Source organism: Arctopsyche grandis, chromosome 13 (genome assembly GCF_051622035.1).
Source record: "Arctopsyche grandis isolate Sample6627 chromosome 13, ASM5162203v2, whole genome shotgun sequence".
Lineage (NCBI taxonomy): Eukaryota > Metazoa > Arthropoda > Insecta > Trichoptera > Hydropsychidae > Arctopsyche > Arctopsyche grandis.
Genome location: NC_135367.1, coordinates 24584857 through 24612013, shown reverse-complemented (window position 1 = coordinate 24612013; position 27157 = coordinate 24584857). Strand labels below are relative to the sequence as shown.

At 32.0% G+C, this 27157-nt stretch overlaps 7 protein-coding genes and 1 pseudogene across 7 annotated transcripts; all 8 read left to right on the top strand.

Annotated features, from left to right (window-relative positions):
- The first annotated feature begins 4374 nt into the window (after positions 1 to 4374).
- LOC143921539 (chymotrypsin inhibitor-like) lies at positions 4375 to 6274 on the top strand. The gene is made up of 2 exons (XM_077444872.1): positions 4375 to 4483; positions 6076 to 6274. The coding sequence occupies exons 1-2, from the start codon at positions 4402 to 4404 to the stop codon at positions 6267 to 6269; spliced, it is 276 nt and encodes a 91-aa protein (XP_077300998.1). The 5' UTR covers positions 4375 to 4401; the 3' UTR covers positions 6270 to 6274.
- Positions 6275 to 6631: 357 nt separating this feature from the next.
- LOC143921671 (zinc carboxypeptidase-like) lies at positions 6632 to 8256 on the top strand. Its single transcript, XM_077445024.1, has 6 exons — positions 6632 to 6915; positions 6994 to 7372; positions 7453 to 7537; positions 7606 to 7808; positions 7883 to 7967; positions 8054 to 8256. Exons 1-6 carry the CDS (start codon positions 6632 to 6634, stop codon positions 8254 to 8256), a joined length of 1239 nt encoding a protein of 412 aa, XP_077301150.1.
- A 221-nt stretch (positions 8257 to 8477) lies between these two features.
- Positions 8478 to 10423, top strand: LOC143920768 (zinc carboxypeptidase-like). Its single transcript, XM_077443718.1, has 7 exons — positions 8478 to 8541; positions 8612 to 8902; positions 8970 to 9351; positions 9583 to 9667; positions 9745 to 9947; positions 10031 to 10115; positions 10192 to 10423. Exons 2-7 carry the CDS (start codon positions 8616 to 8618, stop codon positions 10392 to 10394), a joined length of 1245 nt encoding a protein of 414 aa, XP_077299844.1. The 5' UTR covers positions 8478 to 8541; positions 8612 to 8615; the 3' UTR covers positions 10395 to 10423.
- Positions 10424 to 11189: 766 nt separating this feature from the next.
- Positions 11190 to 13010, top strand: LOC143920767 (zinc carboxypeptidase-like). The gene is made up of 7 exons (XM_077443716.1): positions 11190 to 11265; positions 11346 to 11635; positions 11706 to 12090; positions 12161 to 12245; positions 12318 to 12520; positions 12593 to 12677; positions 12752 to 13010. The coding sequence occupies exons 2-7, from the start codon at positions 11349 to 11351 to the stop codon at positions 12952 to 12954; spliced, it is 1248 nt and encodes a 415-aa protein (XP_077299842.1). The 5' UTR covers positions 11190 to 11265; positions 11346 to 11348; the 3' UTR covers positions 12955 to 13010.
- A 1229-nt stretch (positions 13011 to 14239) lies between these two features.
- On the top strand, positions 14240 to 15767 carry LOC143921229 (zinc carboxypeptidase A 1-like). The gene is made up of 5 exons (XM_077444438.1): positions 14240 to 14618; positions 14700 to 14787; positions 15030 to 15232; positions 15299 to 15383; positions 15462 to 15767. The coding sequence occupies exons 1-5, from the start codon at positions 14280 to 14282 to the stop codon at positions 15680 to 15682; spliced, it is 936 nt and encodes a 311-aa protein (XP_077300564.1). The 5' UTR covers positions 14240 to 14279; the 3' UTR covers positions 15683 to 15767.
- Positions 15768 to 19876: 4109 nt separating this feature from the next.
- On the top strand, positions 19877 to 21772 carry LOC143920744 (zinc carboxypeptidase-like). Its single transcript, XM_077443684.1, has 7 exons — positions 19877 to 19907; positions 19979 to 20262; positions 20340 to 20724; positions 20884 to 20968; positions 21060 to 21262; positions 21330 to 21414; positions 21508 to 21772. The coding sequence occupies exons 2-7, from the start codon at positions 19979 to 19981 to the stop codon at positions 21708 to 21710; spliced, it is 1245 nt and encodes a 414-aa protein (XP_077299810.1). The 5' UTR covers positions 19877 to 19907; the 3' UTR covers positions 21711 to 21772.
- A 294-nt stretch (positions 21773 to 22066) lies between these two features.
- LOC143921781 (zinc carboxypeptidase-like) lies at positions 22067 to 23939 on the top strand. Its single transcript, XM_077445172.1, has 7 exons — positions 22067 to 22087; positions 22155 to 22438; positions 22504 to 22888; positions 23082 to 23166; positions 23236 to 23438; positions 23503 to 23587; positions 23680 to 23939. Exons 2-7 carry the CDS (start codon positions 22155 to 22157, stop codon positions 23880 to 23882), a joined length of 1245 nt encoding a protein of 414 aa, XP_077301298.1. The 5' UTR covers positions 22067 to 22087; the 3' UTR covers positions 23883 to 23939.
- Positions 23940 to 24827: 888 nt separating this feature from the next.
- LOC143921670 (zinc carboxypeptidase A 1-like) lies at positions 24828 to 26317 on the top strand (annotated as a pseudogene).
- Positions 26318 to 27157: the final 840 nt, after the last annotated feature.

The window sequence follows — 27157 nt, the reverse complement described above, 5'->3', positions numbered from 1 at the left end:
ATAATGCACATTATGTTCATACATATGTATGTATGTACATATGTACATTCATATATTGAAATTTCGCACAACCGTGAACACGTTTAAGGTTAACGCAGCGTAGGTGTTCGCAAACATCAATTATTGCAGATAAAAATCGACAATGTACAAATGTACAATTTTAATGCGCGTTTGCATTATCGACGGATGATTCAATGTTGGAAAAAAAATAATTTGAGCGCGTGTGATTTTTGAATGAATCATTTGCGGCCGACGATACAGAATTAAAATTAGCGTATAAAATTAGTTCGTGTAAAATTGAGTTCACAAACATTTCATTTGAGTTCACATATGTATACATACATACATATATGTCCGTTTGCATGTAACTAGTAATAAAATGACAGGTTTTCAATATATTGCTGTGTATAATAGGGTTGCCATACGTCCCGGTAGACCGGGACATATTCCGGTTTACATAAATGTATTTATTTATTTTTTACAATTTCGCCATAGTGACATTACAGATTAGCTCCAGGTCGTCACTATGGCTAATTTATTACAATACATTGAACACTCATAATTAACGAGACATCTAAATACATAATTATTACATACATACATACACATGTAAATCAAAACAATATCTGACATCTATGGTCAGATATTACAAACATCGTATAAATACGATTAATAACTATTTTCATGTAACAATTCGAATTTTTACATTCAATAAACAACCACATATATGGTGAGAAATCTGGCAAAACCTGAGATGTAACAATAATTCACGGTTTGCCACAGAAAATTGGGAAGAAAAAGCCAATTTTACAGGAACCGTTTCAATGAAAATCAGAAAAATTGGCAAATTCTGATCAGAAACGATCGACCTCGACAAACAAGGTCTGGCCAACAACGAGACTCTTAGTCCCCATGTCCCAGTCCATGAATCAGTTTTCCTGGTTTTGTATCTAGCAGTTAGTTTTCTACATATATCTATGTACATATGTAGTTTCAAAGCCATTGATTTGGAGTAGCTATCGAAACAATGGCTCCAAATAGCTAACTCAAAACTTTGATATAAAATTCTTAAAGATTTATAATAATCCATTTGATATTATTTAAAACTCTGACTTTTCATACATTTAATTTACCTCCAATCTTGCGCAACCTTAATAATCAATCGACCTGTCTCCTAACTTTGACCGATCTCATCCCTGTAACTAAATAATTGTCAACTGTCGATAATACATATGGATAGGTGTCAAAACAGACCGCACTATCACACGTCAATCTAGTCGCGTTAAGTCGACATTGATAGAGCTCTAAGTCCAAAGTCACACTCGACGAGAGCGAGATGGATCATTAAGCTCGCTGAACACCATATCTATATACATATATGTATACATAAATGTGAAAAGCCAATTTTCACACATACCAAAACCGGGATTCTCTTTGTATAAACGTTATGATTTGCGTATATTGTCCCCTATCTATGGTAATGCGTGACTAAAATATGGCCTCGGAGTCACTATCGCGGCGTGCACACAACGAGCGATGCAACTGCAATAAATAATGCAGCTGAATCAATTGGTCTAAAATGCGGGCTCAGACCTGTAGCTATTCGATTGTTAATTTTGAATATATAATCTCGGTCGGGTTTTGTTTGTAAGGGGATAAAATTTGTATGTTTGATAAGTCGATGCTGTTGGAATCTACACATGAATGTAGTAGTATTTTGACGGGTTTGATTTTCAATGCATAAAATATATGAAATCTTCTTTCACTGGACTAGATAAAAATCATATGGACTGTGTTTAATAAAAATATACATATGTATTTAAGAAATATTTTTCATTGTTGGTTTTATTTTAAAATACAGTCAAATTTTCATTTGCCATTGGAAAAAGTGCTCAACAGAAGATTATAATTTTTTCCAAACTCATTTTAACGAATTTTCGACATTCGATGTAATTTATTAGAACCTTAGAGTTATTATGATAATTTCTAATTATAAATATTTACATACATACTAAATTTCATTTTTTATTTGTCGTTTTGCCCAGCGTTGCTCGCTTCGATGAAAGTTAAAAAAAATGAACCATATGTACGAGACAGAATGTAAAATTACAGAAAACACAAATATCGGAAGGCAAAGATCGAAAATCGAAAGATCTTACGTCGAAAGATAAAAAAAAAATGGTGCATGGTAAACGGTACATACTCACTTAATTTGCGCGAGCAGGATACAACAGGAACAAGAGGAACATGCTTTTCCTCCCGTATTCTGCGCGCGCACATTAATACGGGAGGAAAAGCCTGTTCCTCTTGCTCCTGTTGTATCCTGCTCGCGCAAATCAAGTGAGTATGTACGTGAGTATGTATCGTTTACCATGCACCATTTTTTTTTTTGATCTTTCGACTTGAGATCTTTCGATTTTCGATCTTTGCCTTCCGATATTTGCGTTTTCTGTAATTTAACATTCTGTCTCGTCACGGAGACCGGTACAAGAGATCCATCAATGCCCTTTTAATAAATTGTATTTAAATTTAAATTTAATTAAACAATATTTTAAATTGTTAATCAACTGTTTTATTAATAATATTAATTCATATGAATCATAATTTGGTGTAATTTTATTGTTTATGTCATGTTTCATTTCACGTTTTATACTTCAATTAATTTTCAACAGTTTCGATTAAAACAATGATTAAACACAAACGTGTACCAAATATCTTAAAATATAATTAGAGATCGATACTGAGTTAGTATAAATAAAAACACACTTTAAATTATACTTATTTTTTACTTACTGGAGCGGAAACTAACCAATCTATATTAAATTCGGTCCGCTAAATTCGAATATGACAATAATTTTGCTGGCTTACTTTCGCTTAAAAGTTGTGTGCGTTTATAAAATGTGCAATTTTTACATATTTTTGGCTTTTACGGTCGTTATATAAAAAGCTATTATTGTTATGTCAAAAGTGAGTATTGGAGTCAATAGTCGGATGTTTTTTCTATTGATTGTGATTTTTTGTTGCTTTAAAATAAGTATCATTACATACGTGGTAAACTGAAATATTGAAAGAAATTAGCTCATAATATTATGGGAAAAAAATTTGTAAAGAAAAATAATATTTTTGACTTTTAAATTTTTGCTGGATAGTTAAATATATGTATTTCAAATCAAATTAAAATTACAATAAATATAAGAAATATGTGACTATTGATTTTAATACTTACTTTTTGCAAAGCAATACTAGATTTTGAATTAAAGACAGCAAAAGCCAAAAATCTGTCGAAATAGTCCATTTTTTTTTAAATGCTCATATCTCTTAAATGAGAGCAAGCCATCAAAAATCATTGTCATATTCAAATTCAGTGGATACATATTGATTAGTTTCCAGTCCAGTGATTTTTTTTCTTGCTCAGTATTTTCAACTATAGAAATCGGTCTAATGTTAGAAAGAAACTTGTATATGGCTTAAGTATAACTATTTATTTTATTTTAACATTTGTAAGAGAAACTTACATCTAATACAAAAATAATAAAATGAATAGTTATACTTAAGCCATATACAAGTTTCTTCAGATAGTATGAAAAATCTGAGTAAAGTAGAACTTGCTAGGAAGGATTAGTCAAATAAAAAAATTACAAAAAAAAAAAAAATAATGAAAAACTCATAAGAATTATCATAATTGCTTACTCCTGCTCAATACTTTACTACATAAAAACATTTAAAGGTTTTCATAAGTAATAGTACAAAGTTATAGTACTAGTATATATCTCTATAGTACTATAGTACTATAAAGCGAAAACGGTTAAAAAAACAATCTTGCAAATGAGTTCTTAATAGTATTTAAACTATCATCAAATAGGTGTGACTTCAACTTTAAATGCAACTTTATAAAATAATCAACTTTATGTACATATATAAAACAAATAATCGATATAAATGGAAAATTCTTCCTAATAAATTCCAGCTATGAATAAACATAACAATAATTTTTCAACATACGTAAATAATTCGCCATGTGAAAGTCGACAAAATAACACAAAAAATCGGATCTCTAAACGAGTTCATTCTGCAAACTGTAGAATAAACATATAATATCAGATCATAAGCCCCGATAACACGGCATCAAAACATATTTATATAAAATTTGCAGTGTTAAAACGCGACAAATTTAATCGCAGTTTTCCCGAGCGGTACATGCGCAACTTCCGGATTTTCACACTATTTCAATGCGACACAAATAATAACGTTGCATTGTGTACATTGTGTTGTGTGTGCTAGACCTTGTGGGTTTTTTATTCACGATGTTCACAGTTTGACGAGTTAGTATATAAATAAATGTCGATATGCGGGGAAACGTCAGTCGTTCGCTAGGATCTTTTCAGTGCAAGTTATCAGTGCATGGTGCATTCGAATATGAAGCTGTGGATTTGTGCGTGCTTTCTATTGTTGGCTGCGGCGGTGGATATCAAAGCTGGAGACGGTTAGTCTGTTGAATTCGATTTGAATTGTGTAAATCGAGTCGTGAGTGCATGTACATATATTGTGAGTGTATTTTTTCACACTTTGTCTGTTGATCTTTTGAGTCTATGTACTTCGTGAGAGTATTCTTTCAATTTGTTGCCATTATTATTTTTGGAGTGTTAGTAATTTCATATACATATGGATGTAATAAAAAGTTTTTTTATTAATCAAATAGATGAATTGCCCAGCATTGCTCGAGTGAATAATAATAAAATAAAAATTAAAAAAAACGGAACCTTTTCTGAAAACTTGTATGAGCCTCTTCACACTGAGCTATGGATTTATTATTCGACTTATCATGCAACATGAGATATAACAGTTTTGGTGTTTCTGACATAAGAACTGTAGATTTGCTTAGTTGACGAACAAATATTCAATACGGATATTATTTTATTGGCCATAGATTTTACGTTAAGTTATTTTTAAAAATTTAACGATTTAAGTTATTTTTAAAAAAATAACAAATTATTAGTACCTACACATTTCATTGCACAAAATATTTCAATTAGTTTTTTTTATGTGTTGTACATTCATATATTATTTCATGAGCATTTTTTTAACATATTAAGTACACGAGTCAATCTTTTTCTTTAGGAAGAAAGGGCACTTATTTGTGCTTATAGATTTATGGTAGTATTGAAGCTAGACATATTAGATTTATTAAAGTAACTTTGTATAGAACGAATTTAGCCACAAGGCCAATGTTTTGCATGAAAATTTTTATGAAATCCAAATGTCAAAATTTAAAAAGCATACAAACTATTTATCACAAATCAGAATATTCTTAGTAAAAATTCGATAAATGCTTGAAGAGACGAGTAAATTTAAAAATGTTTTGTTTTCAACGGAACGCCTATACATAACAATTCGCTAATACCGCGAAGGGAACATAATTGAGACGGCGAATACGTGCAAGCAAACGACGCGGCGGACCATATCATAATAATCTACTACCACTACCCCACTTTCTGAACTTCGCTAATCCGAGTGAATGATATCAATATAGACAACGATTTGAATTTATTTTAATGGAAATATTGATATTTTAAAATTTTAGGAGACGGCAATGTCAAATGACGGCACGCCACTGATACATATACATATGTACATAAATATATTATGTATCATTGAAGAACTCATTAAAATTATATTGACATGCACACATTGTACCTATATTATACATTCATAGGTATATAATAAAATTTATAATTATATAATAAAATGTCAAAACAGTGTAAACTCGATGTTAATTATACGAAGTTTACATTAGTATTGCGAAATTTATTATATATATTTTATTATACCAGCAGAGAGACACGGGTTCAATTAATTCTTCAAATGTGTGTCAAACATACATATAAACATAATCTTTCAGTTAGTATAAATCTATTTGGTTTGATAAAAAAATAGGTCTCATGGCGGCAATAAATTCAACGAGAACATTAAAGATCTAGAAATCGATTTATTATGCTAATATTTTTTTATCTCAATTTCACTACACTGCAGTATAACTCATTACTTCAACTAATTTAAATAATTTTTCGATTCCAGATTCAGACGAATGTGACGACAACGAGGAGTATACCAAATGCGGTGTTAAATGTCAACCGACTTGCGATAATCCACATGCATTAAATAGCACATGTACTAGAGAATGTCTAGTTGGATGCATTTGCAAGAAGAATTACATAAGAAACTCTGATGGAGACTGTGTAAAACCTGAACATTGCAATAGAAATTCATAGAAATGTAACACAAAACTTTGTATTGCTAATCAATATTTAAATAAACATATTATATCCATACTTTCTTTTGATTTCTGCTACCTTACAGTGCAATCGATCAGTTTGAGCTTCGTTTGTGAGTTATTTTATACACAAATTAGATTGATATTCGAACCTCGTATTGACCCACTATTTCAAATACGAAAAGTAGACTTGATGTCACCTTTAACGATACATAAATTTGAATACGTTCCTTTTAACCGTTACATGCTTTCCTTTTGTGTTTTTTGTGCATTTTTGGTACGATCTTCCAGTATAAAGGCGATCAATGCAGACTGATTCGACTTTGTTACCAGCACAACTCTCTTTTAATAACAGCTAAGATGAAGGAGCTAATAGTTTTGTTAGTGTTTTGTGTGCTAGTTACGACTGAAGTTCAAAAATACGATGGCTTTAAAGTGTATCGACTCTCGCTCAATACTACTGAACAATTGGATTTTTTACATACACTTCGAGATAGTATGGAAGGATTGGATTTTTGGACTGGTTTATCAATTTTAAGCAGACCTGTTGATATAATGGTGGATCCTAAATATGAAGCGGAATTTTTAAAAACTGTTAAAGATCAAGGAATCATTACTGAAGTATTCATAGAAAATGTTCAAATGTAAGTAACATTGCAACATAATTTAAATATAACTTTGTTTTTTGTCGATTATTATCTTTTTTTTTATTATTAAAATAGGCTTATAGATAAAGAGAAAGTGACTTCAAATAGTAGATCAGGAATGTCTTGGAATTCTTATCACAGTTTAGAAGACATTTATTCCTGGTTGGATGAACTAGCCAAGACAAATCCATCGATAACTTTAATCAACGTCGGTAGCACTTACGAAGGACGTCAAATCAAAGGTGTTAAAGTCTCATTTAATCCAGGAAAAAGGTCTGTTTTCATCGAAGGTGGTATTCATGCTCGTGAGTGGATCACACCTGCAACTGTCACGTATTTAATCAATGAGTTATTGACCAGTAAAGATAAGTCCTTTAGAAGTATTGCCGACGGTTTCGATTGGTACTTGTTCCCCGTGACGAATCCTGATGGATACGCTTTCACTCATAATAGCGTATGTGAATTTTTAATTAAATTATATATTAATACACATACATATGGATTTGATATTAAATTTATTTTATTTGTTTTTAGTCTCGTCTTTGGCGCAAAACAAGGACTCCTTATTCGAATTGTTTCGGGGCTGATCCGAATAGGAATTGGAATGCTCATTGGGGTGGTACGTCTTTATTTTGAATTAAAATAAATACATGTACTCAACTTAAATAAATCTATTGTCTATATAAGTTGCTGGAACCAGTGATAAACCATGTTCTGAAGTATACGGAGGACCTGCTGGATTTTCAGAACTAGAAACGTCTTCTTTATCAAAATTTATAAGTACTGTTGGACCTTCTTTAGACGCCTATTTGGCTTTTCATTCGTATGGACAAATGCTTCTAATGCCGTATGGTCATACATCTCAACATTTGGATAATTATGATGAAGTGGTAAGAACGATTATTTTAAATTACATTCTATATATTATACATAGTTTGCTTAATATTTTTGTATTTAATTATAGTTACGAATCGGAAAAGCGGCAATCAATGGTTTGGCTAAGAGATACAATACTAAGTACATCGTTGGAAACATTGCAGAAATTATATGTAAATATTATTATCCTTTCGATTATTTTTTTTCTGTAAAAAAAAGCATTGGTTATAAACATATATTCTTACTTTATTTATATTAGATAAGGCTAGTGGTAGCAGTATGGATTGGGTCAAAATGACGTATAAAACTCCGATAGCTTTCACTTATGAATTGAGGGATAGAGGCTCATCTGGATTTGTACTACCAGCTAATCAAATTATTCCAAACTGTTTGGAAGTCGTAGATTCTATTGTAGCCATGTTTCAAGAAGGTGAAAAATTGGCATATTTCACATTATCCTAATTGGAATACTAAAATTAATTATTGTTGACATTAAATTATTTTTTTACATATACTTATAACTGTGTTTTATTTCATAATGATTTAAAAATAATTTTTCGATATGTACTTTTAAGATAAAAGATTAAACATAATATTAAGAACAATAATTTCAAAATTCGTTATTGTTCAGTGTTATCTATAGTAAAATATTACACGTGAAACATACGATATATTATTTATATACATTTTTGTAATTTTTATCAGTATAGAAGCGACTCTTTTATAAATCATACGTTTCAGATTACTGTAAGTATTTAAATCATTCTCATATTATTGCAATAAATAATTTGAAAAGCGATTCGATTTCTTATTTCAGAAAAATGAAGTTAATCTTGTTATTGTTTCTCGGAATTGTTTACGTGAATGGCGATTATGAAAGGGCTAGTTATGTCGGATATAAAGTTTACAGGATTAATCCTACAACAAAGGAACAAACAGAAATATTAACTCGTCTTTTAAACAATACAAAATTAGATTTTTGGACTAATGTTATCATGAAGGGGAGGCCTGTTGATATAATGGTATCACCTATTGATCAAATAGGATTTTTAGAGTACATGAATAGTAATAAAATAGACGTTGAAATCTTCATTGAAGACCTTCAGGAGTGAGTACTTATAATATGTAGAAAAAATATGTATGAAACATATATTTGAATGTTTGAATTATTTTAGGCTCATATCTAATGAAGTGATCGGTGATCTCAAAGCTACCGGTAAGATGGAATGGAATAGTTATTATACTCTGGAAGATATATACGATTGGATGGATTCGTTACCTGGAATTTATCCGCAAGTAGAAGTGATCAGTGCTGGAAAAAGTTACGAAGACAGGGATATTAAAGGTGTTAAAATCAGCTTCAAACCGGACAAGAAGAACGTTTTCATTGAAGGTGGTATTCATGCCAGGGAATGGATATCTCCAGCTACTGCCACTTTTCTTATTAATGAAGTTTTGAATAGCGAAAATCCGGCTTTTAGAAGGATAGCTGAAAGTTTCGATTGGTACATCTTCCCTAGTGTTAATCCAGATGGTTATGCCTACTCCCATTCGACGGTAAAATTATATATGTTATATTAAAAAATTAAATGAAAAATAGATACAAAGATATTTGAACAAATCAGAACCGTTCATGTGGCTATAAAATTGCTCACAAATTATTTGCCTATTATAATTTTATATAAAAATATTTGTACACATATCTCTTCCTAGCTAGCATTTAAATGAAATAATGTACCAAATATAAATATCATATTATTATAATCGTCATCTATAATTTTAATTCAGACTCGTTATTGGCGCAAAACAAGATCTGTCAATGAGAAATGTCATGGAGTTGATGCTAATAGAAATTGGGACTTCTATTGGGGAGGTTATATAGAAATGATGTTCATACATTTTAACTAAATACGAATAGAAATATTAATAATTTTCATATATTTATCATAGAATTTTCAACGAGCACAGAGTTTTGCTCCGACACTTATGGAGGAACAGGCCCTTTTTCCGAAAATGAAACTCGTCGTTTGGCAAATTTCATACAGTCAATAGTTTATAGAACAGTTGTTTACATTTCTTTCCATTCCTATTCCCAATATTTGCTAATTCCATACGCTCACAGTACTGAGCATTTGGATAATTATGATGATTTGGTGAGTATTTTTAATATTAAATTAAATCATCTTCTGGTATTTCATCTTCACACTAATTTGTTACAAATTTTATTTAATACCAGTACTATATTGGACAAAAGGCTATTCGAAGCTTAGCTGAAAGAAACGGGACTGTTTATAAACTTGGAACTGCTGCTGAAATTCTTTGTAAGATTTAAATAGATACCGTTTTTAATAAATAATTACAATGTATTTAAAATTTAAGGAATAATTTTAATTTAAGATAAAACCAGTGGAACAAGTGCTGATTGGGTTAAATCCCTATTTGACGTACCTATTGTTTACACATACGAATTGAGAGATACGGGAGAGTACGGATTCATGTTGCCGGCTGATCAAATAATCCCAAATGGCTTAGAAGTAATCGATTCGATGATTACAATCTTCGAAGAGAGCGAAGCCTTGGAATACTTAACAATTGATTGAATATAAAATAAATCCTAATTGAACACGTACAAATTGTTTTATTGAATAGCCGATGTTTGTTTAGTTTCTAAGAACGTTGATCCGTTACAAAATATAGTATGTGTGGTTTTATGTGTCAAAAAGATAAGCCGAAACTATCGCAGATAAGATTAAGATTAGATTCTGTATATGTAATAATAATTAATTGACGATGTTTTATTTTGCCGTATCTAAAGCAATATGTTCAAATTTAAAATTGATTAAAAGATATTATGATTGTTATCACATGATTGATCGAAATAAATTTGTTTTGTAATTTGAACGAAGATGCAATCATACTATAATTATACATAGTCATTATGAAATTGAATAATACTTATACTCAATATATGTAATGAAGACGTGACTTTTAATTTCAATTTTATATTTAAAAAAATTGTTTCAAAAACCGTCTCGTACTCTCGTACGAAAGGGTCTCTCAGACTTTTTGTTGGGGGTGGTGGCCTCATGTTGAGGGCTTTACTCAATTTCAAAATATTTAAAAAATGATTTGTTTTTGATGCACTTTTGTTATATAAATCAAATACTACGTATCATTTAATAACTTCATAGTATTTTAAAACCACCCGATTTAAAAATTTTGTATATAAAAAACGGAATATAAAAAATACTGTGCGATATGCACATTTTCAAATGACGTAACATTCATATGTAAGAGCGTATTTGTTATCATAATAAAACGACGAAATTATATTTCTATCAGCATTTGAGATTATCTATCTTCGTTACAGAAAACGAACACAGAATAAATAAAATGTAATTATCTGTTTTTCGGTATAAATACTTATCATTTAAGTGAACCAATGGTATTCGCAGTTTTTGTATTGCGGCAGTAAGTCGTCGTTTACTAAACTTATAAACATATGTATGTATTTAAACCGATTTTAATACTAATTATTATTTATTGTACAGAAAATGAAGTTACTACTTATAATTGTGGCGGCTTGTTTGGTCAATGGCGAATTGACTAAGGAGAGGTTCGACGACTTCAAAGTGTTCAGAGTTAATCCAACTACTGAACAACAAAAGCAACTGCTTCTGCGTCTTCAAGATGGTGAGAATAATTTAGACTTTTGGACCGAAGTCAACAATGGAGGTATACCGATCGACGTTATGGTCGCTCCTAGGGAGCAAAAGGCTTTCATAAATATGATGAACGAGAATGGAATGGACGTTCAAACCTACATTGAAAACGTCCAAGAGTAAGTCAAGGTTACTTTATTTGCAAAGCATACAATTTCACATCAAAATTACAAACGTGTTTAATTTCAGACTCGTAGATGATGAAAAAGTAGGTTCTTTGGAAAAATCCAAGAGGCTTTCTTGGGACAGATATTACAGGCTGGCTGATATTAATGCCTGGTTGGACTCACTTCCTACTTTATATCCCGGAAAAGTTACCGTAGTCAGTGCAGGATCTTCTGGCGAAAACAGAGACATCAAAGGTGTGAAGATCTCTTTCGGTGCTGGAAAAAGGAACGTTTTTATCGAAGGTGGAATCCATGCCAGGGAATGGATTTCTCCAGCCACTGTCACATATATCATCAACGAAGTGCTAACCAGCCAAAATCCAAGTTTTAGAAAGATCGCTGAAAGCTTTGACTGGTATTTCTTCCCGAGTACAAATCCTGACGGCTATGAATACACACACACGACGGTAAATATTTAAATATCCTTCTTATATAAATCAATTAGCAACAAAATTATGTACGATTGATAAATTTTAGTCAAGACTTTGGAGGAAAACTAGAACCAATTACGGAACTTGCTCAGGAGCTGATCCAAACCGGAATTGGGACTTCTTCTGGGGCGGTAAATATGTCCGAAAATGATATGTTTAATTAGAATTTTCCATAAAACCTAAATATATTATTTATTAAATAGTCGAAGGAACCAGCACAAGTATTTGTTCTGAAACTTACGGAGGACCTAAGCCATTTTCAGAAAAGGAAACTGCAGGTTTAGCCGCTTTCATCAAAACCGTTGTACCCACCATGGACGTATATTTAGCATTCCATTCTTATGCCCAAATCATGTTGATGCCTTATGGTCATAGTACGGCACATTTGGAAAATTATAACGATGTGGTAAATATCTATAGGTGTAATGTAAATGTTTTCAGAAGAAAACTTTGTATTAATACATTGATTACATTACAGTTGGCTATTGGAAAAAAAGCAGCAGAATCTCTAGCATCTAGATACGGTACTCAATACAAAGTTGGAAACACGGCTGAAATATTATGTAAGTACAAATATACTTAAACAATAGCTTACAGTATATTATACACGCTATTTTACGATTAATTTTGATTACAGACAAATGCAGTGGAACTAGTATGGACTGGGTGAAATGGGAATACAAAGTGCCAATTGCTTACACTTACGAGTTGAGAGATACTGGTCGATTCGGATTTGTCCTACCCGCAGATCAAATCATTCCGAATTCTTTGGAAGTGATGGATTCCATAATAACCATCTTTGAAGAGGCTGAAAAATTAGGCTATTTCACATTAGGTTGAATGAAATTGAAAATGTCCTAAAATAAAAAATAAAATTGTTTTAAATTTTCATTTTGAAATTCATTTATCACCACTGCTTGCATGATTGTGCAAAAATCCCTACATTTTACCCGCATATTCATTCATTTTAACACGGGGAAAGTACGGCGTATCTAGTTTGAAGTATTTCAATAATGTTTACTGAATACTAATTAAGGATTAGTTTCTAGTATAAATAGTAAAGGCGACTGTTTTTATGCTTAGGTTTCAGTGTGTCGTTTTGCGACCGGTGAGTCGACTTTTTGTTTTTACGATTTGTAAACAAAATATTTAAATTAGATAATTATTTTTTTATATAATACTGAAAATATAAGGAATACGTGTTATATAAAAAATGTTAATATTTTTAATTTAATTTGACAAAAAAAAACTATTTTTAGTACATACTGAGATATATTTTAGGTAAGTACATATACTGTGTTTGAAATTGATTTTTAATATAAGCTTGTATTTGGTTTGATTTATTTTGAAACATAATATAAACTAAGAAATAATTAATTTATAAATTAAAATAAAAACTACTCAATTTATATACGTAAAATTAATTTAAATACATTATATGCCATTGAGTAGGAATCGAATCATTTGTGAATTGTGTCCGATTTAACTGTTTGCTATTTAGTTAACGGTATACACAATAGGTATACATATATTCAATGTACAATTTGAAAAAGGCTTTCAATTACGATTTTAATGAATCGACACATTTCGAGCTCGACGTACTATAATGTCGGAACAATCGAAATGTAAATATGTATAGGTAGAGCTGTCGAAATGTTTTTCGCGATCCGACTTTTTTTCGCTCGATTTAAAATGTTTTCAATTAAACAAACCGATCCAACGTCGATCAATCGTGTTTGATTAAATTCAGATCATGAAGCTGTATCTGTACATCCTGTTTGGAGTGTGGTGTGTTGCCGGACAATTGACCAGAAAGACTTTCGACGGGTACAAAGTGTTCAGAATCCAACCGAAGACTGATGATCAAAACGCTCTCTTGTCTCAACTCAAAAATGAAGTTGATAGCTTGGATTTTTGGACGGAAACTAATAAAGCAGGACTGCCTGTAGATGTTATGGTGGCACCTGCTGAACAGAATGCCTTTGTTGATTTTTTAAAAGAGCGTAAAATCGATGTCAAAGTGCTCATGAACAACGTTCAAGAGTAAGTTCAAACTTTGACCATATACATTTTTTTAAATTTCAATCTAATTTAAATAAAATTTTTCATTTATATAAAGGAAGATATCTAAAGAAAATGTAGGCAGTCTGAGCAGATCCGGAAGGATGTCTTGGGATTCTTATTACAGATTAGAAGATATTCACGCTTGGATGGATTCTTTAGGAGCTGCATATCCTAAAGTTGCCACCGTCATAAGCGCTGGAAGATCGTACGAAGGCAGGGACATTAAAGGGTTAAAAATCTCATTCACATCAGGCAGAAGAAGCGTTTTCATCGAAGGTGGAATCCATGCTAGGGAATGGATTTCTCCAGCTACTGTAACTTACCTCATTAACGAGCTTCTTACGAGTTCTGATCCGAGCTTCAGAAGGATCGCTGAAAGTTTCGATTGGTATATTTTCCCTAGTGTCAATCCAGATGGTTATGTCTTCACTCATACATGGGTATATTCAATTTTATTATTTCACTAAGATTCTTAGATTCTTAGGATACTTTAAATTGAAAGTTCTGATGTTTTTGTGAAGTATCGTCTATGGAGGAAGACAAGAACTCCACATTCTACGTTCTGTTATGGTGCTGATCCAAACAGAAACTGGGACTTCCACTGGGGAGGTACTTTAAAACAAATCTAATACCTATATTAAAAATAAATCTAAGCCGTACGATATATGTATGTACTTATTTAATTTAAATTTTAAATTTAAATCAGAAAATTTCTCTAACCCATTTTTTACTGTTTACCTTTATTATTATGTATTATCTTTACATATTTTCTCTCCAACAAGCGAAATGAAAACTATAAAGAAAATATGTCCCAATGTATTATAATATAATTTAAATCTTACCAATTTTAGAGGAGGGCACAAGCACCAATACCTGCTCAGAAACTTATGGAGGACCAGAGGCATTTTCGGAATCAGAAACCTATTCTTTATCCAAAATGATTGAATCCATTGGATCAGAACTTGACGTGTACCTGTCATTCCATTCATATTCCCAAATTTTGCTAATTTCATACGGAACCACAGGTCAACGCTCTGAAAACTTTGACGATGAGGTAATATAAAATACAGTTGGTTATATAATATTTAAATTTTATTAAATATAAAATGAATTATTCCAGTATGAAATCGGAAAGAAAGCGGCAGAGGCATTGTCGCAAAAATACGGCACGGAATATCAAGTTGGAAACAGTCAAGAAATTCTATGTAAATTTCATTTCTATACAATATTTCATTCGGCAAATCCTCTGTAAGCTATTGGACTAATTTTTCAATGAATTTCAGACGCTACCAGTGGAAGTAGCTCGGACTGGGCCAAGTACAATTTTCAGATACCCATCGTTTACACGTACGAGTTGAGAGATACTGGAGAAAACGGATTTTTATTGCCAGCCGAGCAAATTATTCCAAATTGCGAAGAAGTCATGGATTCTATAGTAGCTATATTTGAGGAATCTGAAAAATTGGGCTACTTCAAGATGGGGAGCAATAATACGAGCCAATAACTTTAATAAAAATTAGTGCATTAATGGTATCTGGGTATAAACTGATGAAAAACTAATAATATAATAAAGAGAGACTATTGATGTGAATACAAATTGTTAAATATATCCGTGTTAACTACAAAATATTTTAAAAATCAAGCTAATTAAAAATATCCTATTGTAAATTTTACTATTCTGCCACTAGTTACTTTATTTTTATCCAAAGTCCATCTTTTGAATAAGGAGCTGTTATATTTTAAAGTAGCGGAAGTCCAATTTTCAGTTCCAAAAACAATATTTATGTTTGACTTAATTCACACATTTTATATCACTTATTTTAAAAGTTGCAATACTGATATAGGTTTTGCGAGCACTTACTCGCACACGTATCAGGGTCACAACGCGAGTGAAGAGATATTGTTGCAATACTGACATTGGCTTTGCATACTACTCGCAAAGCCTATACGAGTTGCTCGCAAAACCTATGCCAGTATTGCAACAATACCTCTTCACTCGCGTTGTGATCCTGATACATTTGCGAGTAAGTGCTCACAAAACCTATGCCAGTATTGCAACAATACCTCTTCACTCGCGTTGTGACCCTGATACCTTTGCGAGTACGTTCTCACAAAACCTATGTCAGTATTGCAACAATACCTCTTCACTCGCGTTGTGATCCTGATACCTTTGCGAGTAAATGCTCGCAAAGCCTATGTCAGTATTGCAACAATACCTCTTCCATCCAACAATTCATAGTAAACCCAGATTTGACCATTGCCATGGGTGAATCATTGACAAATAGAGAAACAATAGACAAAATAGTGCTCAAATGGTATCCAAGAGAGTGTAAATGAAGATTACAAATGACATAGGTAAAATAAGGTTAGGAAATTAGTTTTGCTATTGCTCAGAACAAAGATGAATGACATGTTAAAGACGCCTCCATCCAATAGAACAAGGTTTCCCAAACTTTTTATGCAATTGAACACTTTACAAACCCGGAAATTTTACCGGAACACTTAGCTAATTTTTAAAGTTGGGTAAATATAAAATAGAATATGTTATTAAAACACTTATTAACTATTTCATAAAAGTTTTTAATATAGTAAACAAAGTTGTTAACGACTTTGATGATTTTTAGTCCTTGAATCACAAATCTTCTTGATATCAGGCACAATAAAGGTGAGTTCAATTCTTATATGTGGGGTAGCGTCGAGTTTATTCCTGCACTTTGACCGTTGCATCATAATAAAAAAATTCTGCTTCGCATAAATAGGATGTAGAAAACGGAAGTAAGACAAAAATAGCTTGTTTTGCCATATTGGGGTATTTTTTTGACAAACTTGCTCAAAAATCTTTTAATGGCTTTAAAATTCATCTACTTTAAAATTTAAGTCATTCATCTAAGGTAGGAAAACAATCGAAATTATTAGATTCAACTGATGAAATCAAAATTGAATTTTATCTCTTGTATTACTTTCACCTTATATACTTTATACTTTTTCCTCATTTTTTATTTCCGTATCCAATTTCTATTCAAACTCTCCGCCTGTATGTGCTTAGATGCATGACTTCATAAACATCAGTGGAGATTGACCATCACTCGCCTTTCAATTTGAGGTAGAAGTTGTTTAAATGTGTTACAGCCTATAAAACCGTAGCATATTTTTCGCGGAACACCTATTCTGGTTCCGTGGAACATCAGTATTCCACGGAACATAGTTTGGGAAACCCTGCTGAATAGAGGATGCCGAACGATGCTATAAAAAAATAATTAAAATCAATCTCGAATTGATATTGTATCCTAAAATTGTTAAATATACACTGCTGAATAATAGTTAGTTAACCCTTTGAGTGCCGCTATCTCGTCTGCGGCAATTCCGTTCGACCTTGCGCGAGCGGCTCTACGTAAGAACAAAAGCCGAAGTAGATCTTGTCTCGCGGTAAAAGCCTATTTCCACCGGAATGCATATTTGCATTGCATTCGTTGCACAATAGGCCATTCAAGCCGGGGAGAGGAGAGAGAAGGAGGCTGCAGCATATAAACACGTCGCCACAGCTATTCCAGGAGGCCAATAGATTTCAACCCGTTGCCCGCAAAGCCAATTTACATATTCCCACTCTTTGCGCTGTTGTTTCAGGCCTTCTACAACCGTGGTGGAGGCTCTGACGAGGAATTCGCAATGTATTTTATCTCGTTGGAGAAACTTCGTACTTTGTGAATTGTTGAAAATGCGCTACACTTCTTCTTCTTCTTCTTCCCCTACCTTCGTTTCTTTGTACGCCCTCCTATGTATTTATCGCGTTTGTGCTGAAATTCGAAAAGCCGTTTAAAATATGCCTCGAAACCCCTTTGTGCATATTCGAAATATTTTACAACCCTTTTAAAGTCTTTAGAGCATGCTTATGTATATACGAATATGTACTTCAAAATAGGAATTGAAGGTATGTACGTACATATAGCTGATAATGCTTTCATAAGTATTTGGTATATATGAAGTATTTGGTTTAATTCGAATTATTTTTTATTTTATTCCGGAAGAAGCAGGAATCAAAGACATGAAGACAAATATTGACTTATAAAATTCAAAAATATTCTTGCTACTTATGTGACGTATCACGAGCCATATACAACATCTTATTTGATACTTCTCATGAACTAATAGTTATATTATAATACTTATGTCATAGAACTAACCCCTTTGCTTCAATTACACTAGGTAACAAAATATCACGTTTCTTACTTACACGAAGCGAAAATTAATCAATCTTTACTAAGTTTTAGCCCACTAAATTCGTATGTGTTGGTTTCTTCTCGTTTATGAGAAATTCATACGCTTATAAAAAATGTGCAATTTTTACAGATTTTTGACTTTCGCAGTATTTAATTCAAAAACTAGTATTGCTGTGCCAAAAGTTAATAGTGAAATCAATAGTCGGATATTTTATATTGATTGTGATTTTTTATTGGTTTAAAAAATCCATAATTAATTATCTAGCGAATTTTTTAAGTCAAAAATATCCTTTTTTCTGTAATATTTTAATTCTCCGTTCAAATTAGTGCATTCAGATAAAATAAAATAAACCCTTATAAACGAAGTGAAATATATGTATGTATAATTGTTCCAATAAATGCATAATAACTGGAGAAAAAAATGTGTAAGAAAAAAGTATATTTTTACTCACTTTTAGAATAACAACACTAGATTTTTAGTTAAAGACTAAGAATAGGTATATCCCATAAACGAAAATTATTTTAATATTCGAATTTATTGGGACTTTAATCAATATTTCAATATTTACAATACTTCATTGTAAATATTGAAAAGTCTCCGGCCCATTAATTTTTTTGTTGCTCAGTGCTATTTTATCCAATATGATATTCTTCTACGATAATTCGTCTGATTTTCTCAGACTCTCCTGTTCCTTTCTCAATCTTGATTTCTGTGAAATCCTTTTTGGAAATCTTTCTTGAGACATTTTAATGTTCCAAAGCCAGCCTCATTGAAATTTGCTCCACCCGATAACTCATAGTTAAAATCATGAGTATCGATCAATTTTATTCAAAAGGTAAGATAAATAAATAAGATTTTATATAAAAAAATCAACATGAATAGATTAATTTAAAATGCGATTAATGACGTTTGTACTTATTTTCTATTGTAATGTAATGTATTGTGAAGATTTTCATTGATATGAGCATTTGATGTTCGATTAAAAGAAGTCGGATTAATCTAAAATGATATCTAGGTGAACTAGATTTTATTGTTTGGTTATTATAAATAAATGTATAAGTACGTATATAAATGGGAAAACACTGATTGATATCGTTTATCAGTCTGTAAGTGATGATTTGTAATCCATTCAATAATATTAAATAAAATGTTAAAAAATAAATGCAAAGTTGTATAACTTGTACGTAGATAATTTGTAGCACATTTAAACACCATTGTTATTATATTAATAAATTTTAATACTACAAATACGAGTACCAAATTTCATGTTCAATAGGTAAAGGGCCAATATTTAATAGTAGAAAATGTACAGGCGAATCATAAATCATCTCTTTTGATCGAAAATGGATTGGAAATCGAATTTTAATAGTAAAAGTCAGCACTGGATTTAATAATTTTAGATATTCACTTAATTTTCTCATACAATAAATTTATAGATAACGACGATAATATAATATAAATAAGACTACCGTGTACTGAAACGCTATCATTTCCATTTTGATATCGGCAAGGTAAAATACAAAATCTCTTAAGAACATTTATTTCTAAATAAAATATTGTTTGATTTTTATTTTATTTTCAGATGAAATTGATATTTTTGTTACTTTTGGCGGCTTGGGGCGTTTGCGCCGAAGATGTGGCGAAATTCGACGGTTACAAGGTGTTTAGAATGTCACCCAAGACCCAAGAACAAAACGATCTGTTGCTGAATTTGGCTACAAGTGATGATTTAGACTTCTGGACTGAGGTGAACAATGCTGGAATTCCAGTAGACGTCATGGTTAAACCTGAAGACCAGAAAGCTTTCACGAACGCCATGCTTAAGAATGGAATGAATCCTGAAATCTACATCGAAGATGTTCAAAGGTTTGTAGTTGTTGTTCACAAGTATGTTATGGTGCTTCAAATATAATAGATTTCTTTAACTTGTGGTATTATTTCAGTTTGATTGAGACTCAAACTGTAGGAAGGTATGCTGGTGAACGTGCCATGACCTGGACCAACTACTACTCATTGACAGATATCTACAAATGGTTAGCCGATACTGCTGCTGCCAATCCAGGTGTCGTCTCCGTAGTAGTAGGTGGAACCACCTCACAAGGAAGGCAAATCAGAGGTGTTAAAATCGCCAAGTCATCGGGAAAACGAGTTGTCGTTGTCGAAGGTGGTATCCACGCCAGGGAATGGATTTCTCCAGCAACCGTCACTTGGATCATCAACGAGATCCTGACCAGCACAGACCCAGCTTTCAGAAAGGTTGCTGACAGTTTTGAGTGGCATTTGTTCCCAAGCACAAACCCCGATGGTTATGAATTTACTTTTACCAGCGTAAGTTGAATATATGTACATAAAATATAGTAGTCAGTCCGAATGGGCAAATCTCAAAAATATATCAATGACTTTCGTATCTGATAACATTGACATCCTGTAAAAATCCTTCTTTGTATATATTAAAAGACTTTTGTGGTAATATGAAGTTGTTTTTAGAACCGAATGTGGCGTAAGACTAGGACTCAATATGGAAGTTGTATTGGTGCTGATCCTAACAGGAATTGGAACGCTCACTGGATGGGTTCGTAAAATCATTTCAGCCTAAATTTATAATAAACATATTTATATTTACTTCTATACCAGAGTATAAATACAAAATTGTCAAATTTCAGAACAAGGAACTAGCAACCAACCCTGCTCAGACACTTATGGAGGACCGAGAGCTTTCTCTGAAATTGAAACATCATCTTTCTCTAGCTACATCAGGACTTTGGGCTCAAGAATGGACGCTTACATTTCATTCCATTCTTATTCTCAACTTCTTCTTTTGCCTTATGGACACACCTCTGCACCTCTTGATAACTACACTCAAATGGTACGATTTATTTTATTTGATTAAATATTTATTAAACTTCAAAACTTTTAATGTAATGACATTTTAGATGCAAATTGGAAGAGCAGCTCTGACAGCACTCGCCAGACGATATGGTACATCTTACCAAATCGGCAACATCGCTGAAGCAATCTGTACGTCATACGATCAATGATAAAAACCTTGTAAAAATGATAGGAATTAACATTGATTAATTATCTAATCAATTGTGATTTTAATTATTTTAGATCCAGCATCGGGAGGTAGCATCGATTGGGTTAAGCAAGAATTCAAAACTCCAATTGTAGTGTGTTATGAATTGAGAGACACTGGAAGATACGGATTCTTGTTGCCAACAAATCAAATTATCCCGAATAATCAAGAAATTATCGATTCACTCATTGCTATGTTCGTAGAGGGTGAAAAGTTCGGATACGTCACTTTGGGATAGAAATAATGTGATACTTATTTTTAAATATATGTATATAAGACAATAAATTAATATTGAATTCAAACTTGTATTAATTTCATACAATATATATATAAATCAGTTGTGATTTAATTCACTCAATACACAATTTATACTTCATAATGAGAAAAATATCATTTTAAAAGAAGAATTAATCATGATTTAAGTGAAAGCTAGTAGTAAATGTCAGAAAATAGTTTAAAAAATTTGATTTGAACATTAAAAGTGGGTAAAATATGTAATAATTTCTGAAATTGACATCATTTTCATTACGTCTATATGTACATAGATAACGACAATAGTATAAATATGACTATCGTGTGCTTAAACGTAATCATTTCTCTTTCGCCACCGGCAAGGTAAAATCCAAAACCTCTTAAGAACATTATAAGTCAAAATTTTGTTTAATTATAAGTTTATTTTCAGATGAAATTGATATTTTTGTTCCTTTTGGCCGCTTGGAGTGTTTGCGCCGAAGATGTGGCGAGATTCGAAGGTTATAAGGTGTTCAGAATGTCACCAAAGACCCAAGAACAAAAAGATCTATTGCTGAATTTGGCTACAAGTGATGATTTGGACTTCTGGACTGAGGTGAACAATGCTGGGATTCCAGTGGACGTCATGGTCAAACCTGAAGACCAGAAAGCATTCACAAACGCCATGCTTAAGAATGGCATGAACCCTGAAATCTTCATCGAAGACGTTCAAAGGTTTGTATTTATTGTAAGCTCGATACTTTTAAAGTCCATATCTTTAAATTTCAGTATAATTTCAGTTTGATTGAGACTCAAACTGTAGGAAAATATGCTGGAAATCGTGAAATGACTTGGAACTCCTACTATACCTTGATAGAAATCTACCAATGGTTAGACGACGTTGCTGCTGCCAATCCAGGGGTTGTCTCCGTAGTAGAGGGTGGAGTCACCTCACAGGCAAGACAAATCAAAGGTGTTAAAATTGCTAAATCACCAGGAAAACGAGTAGTCGTAATAGAAGGTGGAATCCACGCCAGGGAATGGATATCTCCAGCTACCGTCACTTGGATCATCAACGAGATCCTGACCAGCACAAATCCAGCTTTCAGAAAAGTTGCTGACAGTTTCGAATGGCATTTATTCCCAAGCACGAACCCCGATGGATATGTTTACACTTTCACAAACGTAAGTTCCATATACAACATAATTACGACATGTTTTGAACCAGTAGTAAGGAATACCATGTTTAATAAATGTCAATTTCTTTTCAAATTATCCAATCGTTCCATTTTCATATCAAATAAACTTTAAGACACATTATAAAAATGCTTTATGAGATAATTCTGAGACTTTTATTGCAATATTGATTTGATTTTAGAATCGAATGTGGCGTAAGACTAGGAAGCAGTATGGAATTTGCGCTGGAGCTGATCCTAACAGGAATTGGGACGCACACTGGATGGGTTAGTAAAATAAATTTAGTCAAAATTTGTATTTTTGACATCAGCTTATAATTCGAGGTTAAATTTTAGAACAAGGAACTAGCAGTCAGCCCTGCTCAGATACTTATGGAGGACCAAGCGCATTCTCTGAAGTTGAGACTTCATCTTTCTCTAGCTATATTAAGACTTTAGGTTCCAGAATGGATGCTTACATCTCATTCCATTCTTATTCTCAACTTCTTCTTTTGCCCTATGGACACACTTCTGCACCTCTTGATAACTACTCGGAAATGGTACGATTCCTTCCCATTATTCCATCTCTTTTGAATAAAGTTTAAAATTTTAATAAAATTTCAGATACAAATTGGAAAAGCAGCTCTGACAGCGCTCGCCAAGCGATATGGTACATCTTACGAAATCGGCAATATCGCTGAAGCAATCTGTAAGTGTTCAAACACAGAAAACTGATAAGATAAAACTAATGAGATTACATTCTGAATGATTTTCAATTGATTATGATTGTAATTACTCTAGATCCAGCTACGGGAGGTACCATTGATTGGATTAAACAAGAGTTTAAAACACCAATTGTAATAGCTTATGAATTAAGAGATACTGGAAGATATGGATTCTTGTTGCCGACAGATCAAATCATCCCGAATAATGAAGAAGTTATCGATTCACTGATTGCCATGTTCGAAGAAGGTGAAAAGTTCGGATACGTAACTTTGGGATAGAAATAATGTGATGCTTAATTTAATTAAATTACTCGACAATAAATGAATATTGACGTAAGACTTTTATTATTACCATATAATGTGGATAAGATGTGACAGTGTTCACTAAAATCGTACGAATATGTCACAATTACACATGAAATCAAAAATAATCATTTATACATGGATCAATCACGAGTTTTTAAAATAATGATAAATTTTGCATTGTTTTTGTTTATTTCAAGTGTTTTGTTGTTTAAAAATGGATCTATTTAAAGCAAATCGTTTCAATCCAAAAATAAAAACATAATAATTCAAACATACATATGTATGTACATATGTACATCCGATAAACAATATAAATTAAAAAAAAGCTTAATGATACAATTTTACTAATGTTTTCGACAATCAATCAATGTCTTCGTGTTGATAATATGTAGGTACAACTATTTTAGATAAGAATTAAAATACATATACGACACTCCAAATATGTATTCCAATCATTCAGTTTTTAGTATTCGGGAATTATTTTAGTATTTTTTGTTTAAAATTGAACTGGAATATTTGAGATAATGTCAATTTTCATATTGCTTTTAATAACTTCGAGGGCTCTTTGTGAAAAAACAAGGTATGATGATTATAAAGTTTATCGCTTATTACCTGAAACCCAAGACCAAAAAGATGTGCTATCAGCGTTGAAGGACAAGAGAGGGATCTAATTTTGGAAACATGTCAATAATGGAGGTATACCAGTGGATGTATTAATCGAGCCAAATTTACAAGAAGAATTCGTGAATCTGATGCAGAAAAATGCCATTGAAACAAATGTTTTGATAGACAACGTTCAAAGGTTTAAATACTACATACTATTAAAATTTTATAACTTTCAAATTGTGTTAAAACATTATTCTTATCAGTTTCAGTCGAATAGATAGTGACGCAATAGGTAACTACGATACTGACGGCATGACTTGGAATAAATATTATAATCTAGAAGACATCGTAACTTGGATGAAAGATTTAAAAAAGATGTATCCTCGAGAAGCCGAAGTACTTGTAGCGGGATTGACTTGGGAAGGTAGAGAAATTACCGGTAATATAATTTCATTCAAACCAAATAAAAGGGCTGTGATGTTAGAAGGTGGAATTCACCCCAATGAATGGATATCAACAGCAAGCGTAACTTATTTGGCAAATGAGTTATTAATGGGCTTTTAGAAGAATCGCTGACAGTTTTGAATGGTTTATCATTCCAACAATTAATCCAGATGGATATGCCTACTCTCATTCAACTGTAATAGTCGTTATAATCGTTGTTTTTATGCACATTTTTGGCTTTATTTTAACTTTAAGTATTTTCGTATCAGGATTGACTTTGGCACAATACTAGAAGATCACACGATGGCATTTGCTACGGATGGGGTGGATTCTAATAGGAATTTCAACATTCGTTGAATGGGTATTTCTATATTAATTTTCATCTTTTTATGTTTTAAAATTAGTACATAATATATAGAATACTAATATAAGAAAGCGCGTGTACTAAATAATTATAAACTGTATAAAATATACACATAATCGTTTCAAAAAAGTATGAGATATTACATAGCAAGTATGAGATTTTGCATTGCATTGCAATTGCATTACGTTGCATTGCAAGGATATGCTATACTTATTAAATATGTACATTCAAATTGTATTGTTATTTATATTATAAATATTTTCAATGTACCTCTATAATCTAAATATTTCTATTTTATAGAACATGGAGCAAGCAACGATTCCTGTTCGAGTGACTATGGTGGGCCTATACCATTTTCAGATAGAGAAAATTTTTGGATTACCATTGTAACAAATTATTTAACATCAAAAATAGATGCATACTTCTCGTTCCATTCTTATTCTAAACTTTTATTGTTACCTTATGGACATACAACTGAACATGAAAACTATAATACTGTGGTAATTTTTACTATAAATTGAATTTTACTATAAATTTTTAATAAAATTAAATTTTACTATCCATAAATTTTTAATAAAATTCATATATTATAAAAACTTATCATTAAAACACTAGAAACAATTCGGTGAGAAGACTGCTGAAGCTTTGGAGAAAAGATACGGTACCAAATATAAAGTTGGAAATGTTCCCGAAATGCTCTGTAAGTAAATTTGTATAAATCTATTATCTATTGGTTATATGAAATGATAGGTTATAAAATTTCTTAATTATTTTTCATGCTATCGGATCCAGTATCGATTGGGTCAAAAATAGATCAAAAACACCAATCGTTATGGCATATGAAATGAAAGACACAGGAAAGGATGGTGTTCTGTTGCCAGCTGATCAGATCATACCGATCGGTCAAGAAATTGTAGACTCACTGATTGGACTGTTTGAAGAGGCTGAAAAAGAGAGATATGTCACTTTGGAACCGAAAGAAAATTATATATAAATCAATGGCATTAACATAATGATAAAAAATGTATTAAATGTTAGGGGTTCCAAAAAACCGCCCGAAAGAAAAAACCGGTTTTCGTTTTTTTTATAAATAAAAAGCCGGTTGGCCGGCTTTCACCGGTTTTAGAAAATTAAGATTTTTCGAAGTTTGAAATTTTTATATCGAAAATAAAATTTAAATATATATATTATATTATGCAAAAAAAATAGTTTTTTATAAATTAAATTTAGTTATAAACATTATGAACTTTCATAAGATCATTATTATATATTACTAGCTGTATTACCCGGCTTCGCTCAGTGTTTATAATATAAACCGCTTAAACATGACTAAGCTAATTTAATTAAAAAAAAAAAAAAAAAATTTAAAAATTTAAAAAAAAAAATTAAAAAAAAAATTTAAAAAAAAATAAAAAAAAAATAAAAAAAAAAATCAAAAAAAAAATCAAAAAAAAAATTTAAAAAAATCAAAAAATATAATCAAATTTTTTTTTTTGCCTTCTAGGGCTTCGCCCTCGGCACACCCCAGAGCCTTTGCCTTCTAGGGCTTCGCCCCTCCACGCCCCATGAGCAATTGCCGTTTAGGGCTTCGCCCCCATGATCAGTTGCCTTTTAGGGCTTCGCCCCTCCGCGCCCCCATGATTCAAAGCCGTCTAGGGCTTCGCCCCCCTTAGTTAATGCCTTTTAGGGCTTCGCCCCCCGCGCCCCCAAGATTAATTGCCGTTTAGGGCTTCGCCCCCCTTAGTTAGTGCCTTTTAGGGCTTCGCCCCTCCGCACCCCCATGATTAAATGCCGTCTAGGGCTTCGCCCCCCCTAGTTAATGCCTTTTAGGGCT

What these genes read in the sequence shown, in the direction of transcription:
- LOC143921229 (XM_077444438.1), top strand. Translation starts at nt 14,280, where the DNA reads ATGTCTTGGGATTCTTATTACAGATTAGAAGATATTCACGCTTGGATG. An exon ending in CTGGGACTTCCACTGGGGAG is followed by an intron (nt 14,788 to 15,029) that starts GTACTTTAAAAC and finishes TACCAATTTTAG; the next exon opens with AGGAGGGCACAAGCACCAAT. An exon ending in AAACAGTCAAGAAATTCTAT is followed by an intron (nt 15,384 to 15,461) that starts GTAAATTTCATT and finishes AATGAATTTCAG; the next exon opens with ACGCTACCAGTGGAAGTAGC.
- LOC143921539 (XM_077444872.1), top strand. Translation starts at nt 4,402, where the DNA reads ATGGTGCATTCGAATATGAAGCTGTGGATTTGTGCGTGCTTTCTATTG. An exon ending in GGATATCAAAGCTGGAGACG is followed by an intron (nt 4,484 to 6,075) that starts GTTAGTCTGTTG and finishes TTTCGATTCCAG; the next exon opens with ATTCAGACGAATGTGACGAC.
- LOC143920768 (XM_077443718.1), top strand. Translation starts at nt 8,616, where the DNA reads ATGAAGTTAATCTTGTTATTGTTTCTCGGAATTGTTTACGTGAATGGC. An exon ending in TTCATTGAAGACCTTCAGGA is followed by an intron (nt 8,903 to 8,969) that starts GTGAGTACTTAT and finishes GAATTATTTTAG; the next exon opens with GCTCATATCTAATGAAGTGA. An exon ending in TGGATAATTATGATGATTTG is followed by an intron (nt 9,948 to 10,030) that starts GTGAGTATTTTT and finishes ATTTAATACCAG; the next exon opens with TACTATATTGGACAAAAGGC.
- LOC143921781 (XM_077445172.1), top strand. Translation starts at nt 22,155, where the DNA reads ATGAAATTGATATTTTTGTTCCTTTTGGCCGCTTGGAGTGTTTGCGCC. An exon ending in TTCATCGAAGACGTTCAAAG is followed by an intron (nt 22,439 to 22,503) that starts GTTTGTATTTAT and finishes GTATAATTTCAG; the next exon opens with TTTGATTGAGACTCAAACTG. An exon ending in TTGATAACTACTCGGAAATG is followed by an intron (nt 23,439 to 23,502) that starts GTACGATTCCTT and finishes ATAAAATTTCAG; the next exon opens with ATACAAATTGGAAAAGCAGC.
- LOC143920767 (XM_077443716.1), top strand. Translation starts at nt 11,349, where the DNA reads ATGAAGTTACTACTTATAATTGTGGCGGCTTGTTTGGTCAATGGCGAA. An exon ending in ATGAATACACACACACGACG is followed by an intron (nt 12,091 to 12,160) that starts GTAAATATTTAA and finishes GATAAATTTTAG; the next exon opens with TCAAGACTTTGGAGGAAAAC. An exon ending in AAACACGGCTGAAATATTAT is followed by an intron (nt 12,678 to 12,751) that starts GTAAGTACAAAT and finishes TTTTGATTACAG; the next exon opens with ACAAATGCAGTGGAACTAGT.
- LOC143920744 (XM_077443684.1), top strand. Translation starts at nt 19,979, where the DNA reads ATGAAATTGATATTTTTGTTACTTTTGGCGGCTTGGGGCGTTTGCGCC. An exon ending in TACATCGAAGATGTTCAAAG is followed by an intron (nt 20,263 to 20,339) that starts GTTTGTAGTTGT and finishes GTATTATTTCAG; the next exon opens with TTTGATTGAGACTCAAACTG. An exon ending in TTGATAACTACACTCAAATG is followed by an intron (nt 21,263 to 21,329) that starts GTACGATTTATT and finishes ATGACATTTTAG; the next exon opens with ATGCAAATTGGAAGAGCAGC.
- LOC143921671 (XM_077445024.1), top strand. Translation starts at nt 6,632, where the DNA reads ATGAAGGAGCTAATAGTTTTGTTAGTGTTTTGTGTGCTAGTTACGACT. An exon ending in TTGGAATGCTCATTGGGGTG is followed by an intron (nt 7,538 to 7,605) that starts GTACGTCTTTAT and finishes TGTCTATATAAG; the next exon opens with TTGCTGGAACCAGTGATAAA. An exon ending in TGGATAATTATGATGAAGTG is followed by an intron (nt 7,809 to 7,882) that starts GTAAGAACGATT and finishes ATTTAATTATAG; the next exon opens with TTACGAATCGGAAAAGCGGC.